At 37.7% G+C, this 12497-nt stretch overlaps 1 protein-coding gene across 1 annotated transcript; it reads left to right on the top strand.

Moving 5' to 3' along the window:
- The first annotated feature begins 433 nt into the window (after nt 1-433).
- Nucleotides 434-12337, top strand: LOC136242435 (uncharacterized). Its single transcript, XM_066033857.1, has 20 exons — nt 434-795; nt 4618-5110; nt 5350-5468; nt 5578-5646; nt 5698-5745; nt 6172-6219; nt 6837-6893; nt 7832-7954; nt 8147-8335; nt 8393-8500; nt 8635-8832; nt 8880-9058; nt 9258-9429; nt 9481-9645; nt 11013-11116; nt 11172-11217; nt 11357-11446; nt 11501-11646; nt 11707-11893; nt 12000-12337. Exons 1-20 carry the CDS (start codon nt 493-495, stop codon nt 12243-12245), a joined length of 3090 nt encoding a protein of 1029 aa, XP_065889929.1. The 5' UTR covers nt 434-492; the 3' UTR covers nt 12246-12337.
- The last annotated feature ends 160 nt before the right edge of the window (nt 12338-12497 follow it).

Genomic DNA, 12497 nt, shown 5'->3' with positions numbered 1-12497 from the left:
TTATGTTGAAGCCTACATAAACGAAATAATGTAGATGTATTCATATAGCTTTGTTGTGAATACTGCCGTGCTTTGAGAGAAAACTTGGCACACAAACTACATGTGTTACCATGATATAGTGCCATCATAGATATTAGAGAGATGGTGCCATTGCATACTTCGACTTCTACGGCCAATTTTACATTGAAAATTTATAATTTTTGCCGTTATTGGCTCCTTGAGGAATTATTTTACACGGTAATAACTTTGTTTCAACTTAATGGGTCTTGACTAATAAAATAGATCACAACCATAGTTTGGAGTGGAATGAGCTTTTGACTTCAAATAATGGTCAAGTTGTTTCTTAGATCTGATTAACACCTTTACTTTGGAACCATGTTCCGAGTTGCTCTAAGGGAATGATTTTTAAATTGCTGACAACCACACCCACACATTGCAGGTTACTGCGAGTGTACACCTGAACTCAATCTTGCGCATAAATACCATGAGAAGATGGCCGAGGAGAAGTTATCAGACCCGGTAGAGTATCTGAAGCAAACCAAAGAAAGATGTCCTGATGTTGTATACATTTTCACGACAAGACAAGTGAAGTTGTTGTCGCAAACCGGAAACGAGCCCTACGACCCTAAGGACGTAAACCAGGAGTTCCTGAGCGACTACAATGCTTGGGCAAGCATGAAGCAGCGAGTGGATCAGAGCAGACAGGACTTGAGGCGGAATATGTTGACTCCACACAACGTTAACGAGCCAATTGCTGTAGAAGATTTCTTGAAGCAAACGGAAGTGCTGAACGAGGTATGCAACATGCCAAGCAGGGGCGGATACGGGGGGGGTGATCAAAGGGGGCTCTTGACCTCCAAAAAATTTTAGTATACCAAGATCGAGATACTCTAATAGATAGGGTTTCCAATGTAAAAATTCGACTTCTTCGAAGTAATTTGCTAACTGCTGTTACATGTTGGACTAACTCTCACTTGAATACAGCTGCAGTGGCAATTAAATTCCATTGCCTTCTTGGGGTAGAAATCGATCGAAATATCTGCAAAATCCAGCATTATGAGCTGTAACTCTCAGAAGCCTCTATCCTTTATCATAATACTGGAGTTCAACCTTCCTCTGTGAGTAAACCTTCACCTAAAAGCATTGGTAGTTTGATTGGTGAGGTAGGTTTCCTGTCGCTGCATCATTTGAGCACGATTTTGGGCTTCAAAAACGGGTTTTTGTCTACAGACACCAATCGATTGATAGTCCAAACTTCCTCACACCACAGTAGTAATTATCCATCAACAACGAAGCCACATACGAAGTTTAGTTAAGTTGTGACATCTCTAACCATCTGGGTGAGCATGATACAGGGCAAAATTAGCTGGAAATCACACCTTGACTACATGACTTACCCACTCAACTGCTTAAAAATAGAAATCTTGCCGTAAAACAACTGTATAATCTCTAAAGTACAGCTAGAAGTGAGGTTATCTTTGTCAGGAATCGTAAAATAGAATTTAATGGTGCTAAGGAAATTACAATTAAGCTCGCGTGATTTCTGCCATTTCAACACTTGATATCTTATGTAGTGCTACGACAATTGTGATTTTATCCCTCAATACAAATATTGCCTACCCAGTAATAATAAACAAATAAATGTAGGCAGTGGATCATTACTATCACATCCAAGCCTATAGTCACATGGCTAAGTGCACGGTAGCTATGTGCGTTTGTAGCTGAATTGCAGCAACAATAACTTTGCTATTAGTTATACTTTATGGATCATATAGTTGTTTACACCGAGATATTTATTTTTGAACAGTTGAGTGGACAAGTTATGTAGTGAAGATGTGATAACCGACAAATTTTGCCCTATATCATGCTCACCTAGATGGTTAGAGATGTCACAACTTAACCAAACTTCGATGTGACTTCTTTGTCGATGGACAATTACTACTGTGGTGTGAGGAAGTTTAGACTATCAATCGATTGGTGTCCGTTGACGAAAACCCGTTTTTGGAGCCCAAAATCGTGCTCAAATGATGCAGCGACAGGAAACCTACCTCACCAATCAAACTACCAATGCTTTTAGGTGAAGGAAGGAAGGTTGAACTCCAGTATTGCGATAAAGGATTAAGGTTTCTGAGAGTTACAGCTCATAATGTCGGATTTTGCAGATATTTCGATCGATTTCTACCCCAAGAAGGCAATGGAATTTATTGCCACTGCAGCTGTATTCAAGTGAGAGTTAGTCCAACATGTAACAGCAGTTAGCAAATTACTTTGAAGAAGTCGAATTTTTACATTGGAAACCCTATAATAGAGCAGTCACTGTAATAGAGCAGTGTGTAGCAAGCTATGTAAGGATTTTTATGTACTTTATCAGTGATAAATACGTAGTTGGTGAGGTTGGCAGCTATTTTCGGCTGGCTGCGACCTTTTTTTTTGGTCTCACCTTACCAAACCAGACAATGTAGTGACTCAGAGTTCATTTTGACCCCCCCCTTTCTATAAGTCTGGATACGTCCCTGATGCCAAGTGTGCTTTAGGTAGGGAAAACACATTAGAACATTATACTGGAAGAAATCCAAGGGTTAGGCTATGCGAAACTGATCAATAAATGCAGTGCACAGGTTTCTGGTTGTAACAAAACCCCAGTTTGTAGAGCAGCTACTCGATCAATTATTACACTATTATGAAGACCTATGACTAGAACCTCCATGTATAAAATATGAAAGGATTTGGCTATATATTGTGTGGCTGCAGTAACCTTGAAAATTAAGCCACTGTCCAATAACGTTGATGCATGGACAGCATTATGTGCATTCGGATGCCAGCTTCTGTACCCTTCTTATGTAACTTATAAGCTATTGTGTGGTAGTGATAGAGCTGGGGGGGTCTGCAACTCTGAAAAATCCTGTACAAGATTTCAAATCTTTGCGATTTGGCAAGATTTCAAGCAATTTATTGCAAGATTTAAATTATAGATATCCGGAACAGTAGCATCACATGATACACAGTATACGGAAATATGTGGAATCCTTTCTCGAGTTCTCTGCAAACTTGTGGTGATGCTGGACGTAACATAAGTGACACTGCAAATACGGACGTATACATGAAATATAGGGAACTTTACAACTATTTTTAGAGATTTCAGATTTCAAAATCAGATATTTCAAAGAGGGTTGTACTAGATTTCTGGATATAAGCAGATTAGATTTTTATTAACTGGTATTGTAGATAGCCCTTTTTCCCCAGAAGTGGTATTGTGATCAAATGTTGGACACAAAATATAATTTCATTTTTGGACTTATGAATTGTTTTGTGATAATTATGGTATTTTGTGAAGTTTTAAATGCACAATTGAAACACATGTTATGATGTTTAGAGTGTTTTTCGTAAATTCAAGGTGGAAGTAGACAAGCTACATACGACTGTAATACAGTAAGTCTATCCAAACTAGCCAAATAAGGCCACTCCTCTTACTCATTTGACATTCTTGATATAATTTCAGATAGTGGAGGACTGGAGTCAGCAATAAACTGCAACAGTATACAAAATTTTATATGACTGTTCTATTTGAGTAGTTTATGCTGAGTGCATTTCACTTGTTAACTTCTTACAAGTTTTGTGTTCTATATCTTTTCTAAAATCTGTTCTGGAACAGGTTATATCTAACCACTGCATACAAACACGAAAACCTGTAAAAAATTAACAAGCAAAATGCACTCTCAACATATTATAGACTACTTGTGTTACATAATCCTAAGGCTGCAGCACATGTTGCTGTCAGACCCTCAGTGCTGGTCACTGTAAAGCGCTGATAACAATAACTTCAATAGAACAGCCGTATAAGCAGTAGCAAGGTTTTACACACTGTTGCAGTTTATTGCTAGCCTCCACTATCTGAAATTATATCAAGAATGTCAAATGAGTAAGAGGAGTGGCCTTATTTAGCTAGTTTGTATAGACTTACTGTATTGCAGCTATGTATAGCTTGTCTACTTCCACCTAGAATCCTAGAATTGATGAAAAACACCCTATACATGTGTTTTAATTGCCGCATTTAAGACTTTTTAGAGCTAGTGCTTCACTGAAATTCACAGAATACCAAAATTATCGATAAGTCCAAAATAAAATGATTTTTTATGTCTGATGTTTGATCACATTAGACGTTTAAAAAGGGCTATCTAAAATACCATTTATAAGTTGCATGGAAAGGGTGCAGAAGGTGGCATGCGCTTGCATCGACATTTTTGGACATTGGCTTTCCAAGATATACTGCAGCCACACAATATAACCAAATCCTTTCACATTTTATAGGAGGTTATAGATATAGGTCTCATAATAGTGAAATAATTGATCGAGTCATGTTGCTCTTCTAGGAAATATTGTTTCCGAAAGTACATGGTGGTCGACAATGCCTGAGCTGCTCTACAAGTGATTAACAAGATTCATTTATTTTGGGTGTACAGGGTTATTCGCACCAAAGTGCAAATACTTGTAGTATTTCTGTATTCCCCACTTGTCAGTAGAATTATATGCAATGGTCATGTGACACTTACTTTTGTAAACTATTGACAGCATGTTTATGTGTTCCAAGCTGCAAAGTAGATCTTTTGCTCTTGCTAGGTTGGAGAGAGGTTAAGGAAGATTTTAAATTTACGGTTGAAAACTACTGAGGATAAGCATGGTGAAGTTAGGTTGCCAAGAGTGGTGCGTCTTTGCCGCAAGTTCAACTTCTCAAAGATTGAGACTGAGATAACACTGCTTGCAGTGAGCATGTATGAGCGGGAAGGCTATCGTGGCCAGTGTATAGATCCCATTCTCTTGTACTCACCTTTGGATATACCGTTGCATGAACTACTTGACTTCTTGGATCAAGAGCACTTACACATGCAGCAGGGTTTCTTCCCAGTGTTCCAGCTCAGTCCCACCTCGTTAAGTTTTGATGCTGATGCCTGCAGGATATTGATGGGGGCGGATTTGAACCAAAATTATTTCTTGAAGATTGAGCAGACCTACTTGGCAGATGTGATTGCTGAGGAGCCAGAACATCAACACCTTCGGGACCAAACGATTGATAAATCCAAGAAACCTGATGAAGGGGATACTACTGGAGAAGGTTGGCAGTTATTCATGTAGTATTCCTGATAGCTAGCTATCTTGTGTACACGTATTTTGTAATCACAGTGTATCAATAACAATGCTTTGTTGAAACTTCCTGTTTTCATAATGGAGGTCTTGTGTATATGGAAAAAGATTTTAACTGCCTATGGCTAGTGTATTTGTATAGTGTAGGTTGGTAGTTTCAGCGACTTGTAATAAAAGATCAATTGCTTCATTTTCACTTACTGTTTTTAGAAAAGGAAGAAGAGAAGAAAGAGGAAAATATTCAGGATTTAGACCAGCTATTGAGAGTAGAGAAACTAAAGGAACAAGAGAGAAAAGATGTGGCTGAACCAGAAGAAGAAGAAACACAGGTCCTTGAATTGTCTTGGTGGCCACATAGTATGGTCTCCTTAACATACTCTCTGTTGTATAGACTCTGTTCTGTGAGTTGTAACATTTAGTGTGATTTTTGTTATTTAGGAAGATACAGATCCGGACAAACTGAAACCTTACAAGAAGGACTTGGAATATCTTGACGATCATTTTCAGGTTGGTATGACATGAGATAGTTGTCCTTTATCCCAGACATGCTTCCTGTAGTATGTTTGTTATGTGATGAAAGTCAAACAGTATGAACTGAGGATAGAGGTAAGTAATTGTGCCACATATAGGAGAATAATAAACATTATATCGTTTTGTACCCTTATAATTATGTAATGCATATTGTTATGTTGGAGTGTCATGATATGATAGTGCAATCTTGTTTAATGTACCAATATTTTTGATTTCAGAATTTTCTGGTATGGTATCTGACTTGTTTACTTGTTAGCAAAGTGTTTATCAATTGTCCACACTTTAAGGTTGTTTATGTACACAATACTCGCAGTATAATCATGTGACTGCACAGTTGTTATAATTATAGACACAGAAAAGTAACTAGAAATAGGCCAACTATTTAATCCCACTTTGTGTGGTAAACTGAAGTCTCCAAATAAGTTTTGAATGTCAAAAATCTTAGCCTTTAAGACAATTTGGATAAGATTTTACTGGTGGAATATATTAATTTTATCATAGCAACAATATGATGATGGCCACAGAGACACTCACTATATGAAACAAAAGGTACTGATGTGTTGTTACTTGTCTGAGAGTTCCTTGTACCAAGATTACATAGTAGTAGAGTAGGGAGGAGAGTGTCTAACTTCAGTGGATTCGCCAAACTCACTGTGCTCAGCTCAGAGCATAAACTCTGAGCACAATCTTGTATGGCTTCTCGTGTGTAATGGCATTTTGGCAAGAAGAAACAGCCCAAACCAAAAATGAAATGAAAAATAGGTGATGGACATGCACAATGATCCATTCAGCAAGCCTTGCTACTTTTTATTCCAGGATTCTCCTTGTAAACTTCGCTATGCCTGTAATAATAATAATATTACGAATAATAATAATAATATGAATAAAATGAAAATTTTCAGTTTTGTTTGAATTACACATACTGTTTCCTTTTCACTTGATACTTACTAGTGGACCTATACTCATTGCAAAGAACCACCAGAGGGTTGTTTTGAGTTGAAGGATGCTTTTCAAGGTGGTTTTTAGGTGTGCGTTCTATTAGGATTTTTACAAAAAACATGGGCGATCCCTATTATGAACCCACTATCGTGGGTGGTTCATGATATATGTAATGTTCTGTGTAAGATATAATGTACAGGATAATCATGTTCTACTTGTTCTTTCAGAGAGAAACTGAATCCAAGTGCAAAGTTCAGCAAAAGAAATGTGAAAAGAGATTATCGGTAAGTGTTTCACAGTGACTGGCATAAACCAGTAGTTGTTTTGTAACATAATTGCACAGTAAGTACTTGGACATGAAAGGTCTGTATATTAAATATATATATATATATATATATATATACGGTACATGTCTTGTATTTGCATGGTTACAGTATCACAGAGGTCTTGTCTTTGCAGTTAGTATGGCAGGCACACTTGATTGCTTCTGATAACTGTATACACCTTAAAAATGCAGCCAGCAGCACAGTGCAATACAACACCTGTCAAATAATGGTTCAAGTAAATTATCAGTTTTGCAAATGTAGCCATAAGACTTCAAAAGTAACAAACACTTGTTTAACAGAGTTGGGGTAGTTACTTCAGAAAAATAACTAGTTACTTTTATCCCATGTAACTTAATTACTTTTTAAAATGTAACTAGGTATCTAGTTACTAGTTACTTTCATAAATAAATTCGCTTGTTTATTAACTTTTGTAATATGATTATTTTTCCCAGGGAGAAGAGAACTATATATAATAATTATATACACACTTTCTGAAAATAACGATTCTGTAGCCATTTCAATTCAGTTTCAACTGTTATGACTATACTCAAGCTGAATCATGAAGAACAGTACACAGAAAGTGGTTACTTAATGTGGCTGTAGCACAAAAATTGAAGTGCTCTTGCTTTTAAAGCATAATTACCTATAGTTACAATGTAACTATTGTACTTTTCAGACAGTTGTAACTAGTTACAAGTTACTGGTTACAAAGCAAGTAACTAGTAATATTACTGGTTACTTTTTAAGTAACTAGTTACATAACTTAGTTACAAAGTAACTAGCTACTCCCAACTCTGTTGTTTAACTAGTTTAAAAGTACTATACAGTTATCAATAACAGAATTGATGTATTAATATATGAAGCCATATCATATGGTAGAATGTTGTTGTTTACAGATCACACGTCAGTCCACCAACTGGGTACCTCGACTAGAGAGGATGGTCCAGTCTCGTAACTTGACAACTTTTGAGAGGAATGTTATTTTGATTCTCATTGCAGTTATCATTCAACCAAACAACGTTAGTTCCAACATGCAATGGACCACTTGCTAAGTTAGTATAAAGATAACTACAGCCACTTTTGAACATGATAATAATCTCCATTAGGTAGTTTTTATGGTGAAAGGAAAGCTCTTTTGTTTGTGTTAACTAGCAGTTATTAAACATGCCATCAGAACAAATTTTAGTCACAATGTTTACGTTGTTCTTTAGTTTCAGTCCTATGAAACTCAAGTGTCGGTTCATGGGACTTTAGTTGGTGGATTGCTTCGACTCTTCTGTACTGACCTAGAAGAGGAGATTGCTCATCGCAAGTATTTCTACAAGTCATCTACACTAGTGAGGGAGGGAATGATCATTGTACACAACTCTGGTCTGACTGGTGACTCCAATAATGCTATAGTAAGGGAACTGTAGTGATTGCCTGATGACGTACCATATATTTGTTGTTCATGACAGGTTGAAATAGATCGTCGTATGCTTGACTTTTGTGTTGGACTGGACACAGAGTTCTCAGAAGTGGTGGAAGGATCACACTTGTACTTCCCTAAGACCAAGTTTGAACAGGTACGCACACATCATCTACTAACAATGAGCATGTGACGTTTTTGTGAGATTAACGTGAATGCACACATGCAACTAAATGATTGAGGCTTGTTTCTAATGTACATATATAAATAAATAAATATATATATATATAGGTTATACTGAGCAAAGAACAAAAGCAGTTGATTTATAACACAGTCAGCAACTTTGAGGCATACAAGCGATGTCGTAGGAAGTTGGGGTTGGATGATGCGATCACTTACGGTGCAGGGATGGTGTTGTTGTTCCATGGACCACCTGGTACTGGCAAAACTATGATGGCTAATGCTCTGGCCAACAAGCTCAGTAAAAAGGTATATATTTCTTACTGCACTCTTTGTATAGCTTACTCTTGTTTTAGGTTTTGTTAATAAACTTTCCATCTCTTGGTGGAATGGCAGCTGGAGAGAATTTCAAGTTCATTTTCAGAGAGGCTAAGATCAATGATGCGATCTTGTTCTTTGATGAGTGTGAGGCCATCTTTGAAACAAGAGAACATGGAGGACACAATGTGAACTTGTTGTTGACTGAAGTTGAAAGGTGAGGAGAGTTGGATCAATGTAGTGTAGTATGTGTGTGTGTGTGTTGTGTTGTGTGTGTGTGTGTGTGTGTGTGTGTGTGTGTGTGTGTGTGTGTGTGTGTGTGTGTGTGTGTGTGTGGTGTGTGTAGGTACGTGTGTGGGAGTGCGTGCACCATATCCCTTACTACCTGCACTTGGTAATCATTTCATTTCATGCAGACATGATGGTCTAATCATTATGGCCACTAATCGTCCCTTTGATCTGGATGAAGCCATGCATCGTCGTATCACCATAGCATTAGAGTTCTGTCAGCCAGACCACTTGTTGAGGAAGGCAATATGGGAATCTCATATCCCAACTGAAATGAAAATGACCGAAGATGTCGATCTTGTGAGGCTCCATCCATCAGATGTATCATCTTAATACATTATATTCCCTTAGCACGAGTTGTCATTGCGGTATGAACTAACAGGAGGCTTTATTAAGAATGCTATTCTGTCAGCTCTAAGTATTGCAGTATCACGTGATGGAGAAACTCCTCTAATCACTCAAGATGACCTGTTGAAGGGAGCTAGTCTACAACTAAGAGGAAGACTACGTATGAAGGTATGTATGTACATATTCAAATTCTTAACCAAGCATGCATCCCGCAGCCTGCACTACATGGCTGGCTGTAGGCCATCTGTGGCTTGTGTACTGTACTTGTCTGTAAATATTCATTCTTGTATCAAACAGTACGATACCCCCCAAAAATTACTCTCCCCCGCCTACAATTCCACCTTTAAAAATCATCCTAGAAGCATCTTATGCAATGAAATCACCTTATGCAATAATATTAGTCCACCTAACATCCAATACAATATTAAAAAACAAGAAAACACTTACAGGTGGCCGGATATAGAATTTAAAAAAATAATAAATCACCGAAACTCAAATTTTTGTCTGCCAGCCTGACCACAGTCACAAGGCTGGAGGCCAAAACAAAGCAGCACACAGTCACCATTTTACGCCACAATAACAAACTCACCAGTGGGATGTGTCTTTTGGGGTTCTGACGAGTGTGTGTCCTTTGCACCTTGTCTTTCCTTTCATCTTCAATCAGGCTGATCATCCTTCTTCATGAATCACCCTTCTTCGTGCAATGAAACTGTTAATTTCCCCATCAACACTTTCCTTGAGCAGCATATTTAGATGCCACAAACTTTTTAAAGTGCTTACACTCGGTAGATACTTGTAACTTCACGATAGGTTCAATGCCACGCCTATTAATACAATCTTGGTTGATTAATAATGATCAAGTACCAAGACCACACCTCTTAACAATTTATCACAATGACACACCCTGTTATTATTGGCCTAGCTTTATTCATAATGCGAAAATATGAAATAGTGACACACCCCTTGGTGAAAGGCCGACTCCAGATACTCTAATACAGCAGTCACCCTAGTAGAACAGTCATACGTGTACTATAACAAAAAACCTAACAAACTAGTAACTAGGGATCTATGCAATAAAAAGTAGTGAACCGATAGATGAATGATGGTATTCCAGCATAACTTGGTGGGAAAATCCCTACTTTGGAATTGAACAAAATGTTGTTATAACATGCAGCAATAAAAAGTAGTGAAACAAGAGATGAATGATGGTATTACATTTTTTAATTAATAATTTTTAATATGCTAGTTTGATTACACCAAGAGTTCATAATATTTGTATGGAGTGTTACTTGCAGCAGTGCCTTTGCTGAATGTACTCCACTTTCCCCCATACAAATATTGTAAACTCTTGTTTACACCCATTTGAGTGTTTGCAGTACCACAAAGTGGTTAAAGCTAAGAGGAATATCAGTCCACACACCAAAGGGCAGTCTAGAAAGCTTTGACCAGAGAACGTACCTATGAAAGAGACACTTGTGTAGCTGTAGATGTGTTACATGTATTTCAGTTAGTTATGGTCCACTTTGTACTTGTAGGACTTCCATCGTCGTGTGGTTCCTGCTGGTGGACTGGATGAGGTGGTAGTAGAGGAGAAGTTGATGAAACAACTAAAGGAAATTGTTCAGTTTGAGAAGGCTCGGTATGTTACTTTAATAAGATGTTATATGTATGATGTACATGTATCACTTGTACAGTTCAGTACTGTTTGGACAATGGGGATTTGGTAAGAGGATGACTGAGGTATGTACACAATGTGTAACTAACATGATCTTATTGTACCTCCTTTATCACTGTAAATGTAATGTTCAAGCATGTGACTGGTTGTGGTATAACTGTATACAAATGTAATGGATTAACATGTAGTGACACATTTCTCTAGGGACTTACAGTTCTACTCCATGGTGCACCTGGTACTGGGAAGACACTAGCAGCTGAAGCCATAGGTTATGAAATAGGAAAGCCATTAAAGGTATAGCAGATATGATAGTCGAGGTTGTTAATATAGTACATACTACCATATAAGGTGATCAACTGTGGTGAACTGTTGAGCAAGTGGGTCAGTGAGAGTACTAAGAATATTGACAGTATCTTTGAGGAGGCACGTGGAACTGATGCCATCCTCGTGTTTGATGAAGCAGAAGGATTGTTTGGAACTAGAACTGACATGAGGTAAGAAAGTCATGTGATCTCTAAACTATTCGTATTTAACATTGGTATGTATTTCTCTAGCACTTCAACTGATCGCTATGCTAATGTTGATGTTGGTGTGTTACTCTATCACATTGAACGATTCCCAGGAATTGTCATCCTCACCACTAACCTCATTGATAACATTGACAAGGCATTCTTCAGGAGACTTAAATTTGTGTTGTTGTTTGAAGTTCCACCTCGTGCACTGAGGGAGAGGCTGTGGAAAGTATGTGTTAATATGGTTTAATGCTGATATATTAAAGTCATAGTTCCAGTGTGCTAGCTATATGCTCTCCAATATCACAATGTAATACATATTTTCTACTGTCTAGTTGATATTACCACCTGAAGCTCCAGTAGCTGATGATGTTGATTTTACCCGACTGGCTACTTATGAGGTTACTGGTGGTAGTGTTAAGAGTGCTGTGTTCAGGGCAGCATCCAGAGCTGCTCTAAGGGAGGAAGACAAGAGAACTATCAACCATAATGACCTTGAGTCAGCCATTGAGGAGGAAATTAACAAGAATTCATCACGGACTAGTTTTAGGAGACAAGATTCTGACACCTCTAGAATGTAAAATTAGAGAATGCGTTCTAATAATTTTAGGCATGATTTTATAGTTTGTACTGTATTTAAAATTTTTGTTTCATAATGACTTGATCATGTCTGTTTGCTAGTACTGAATATAGACGGGAGCACATCAAATCTTACAGAATACGGACAAGGATTCATAGGATTTGATGCGCTCCTGGTATAGATCAAGTACTGGTGAAGATGACACTACTCAAGTACTGGTATTGCTGCAGTCATTTTGGTTGTGTTATATCAT

Source organism: Dysidea avara, chromosome 13 (genome assembly GCF_963678975.1).
Source record: "Dysidea avara chromosome 13, odDysAvar1.4, whole genome shotgun sequence".
Lineage (NCBI taxonomy): Eukaryota > Metazoa > Porifera > Demospongiae > Dictyoceratida > Dysideidae > Dysidea > Dysidea avara.
The sequence above is the reverse complement of the archived record's forward strand: the minus strand, read 5'-3'. Positions and strand labels throughout refer to the sequence as shown.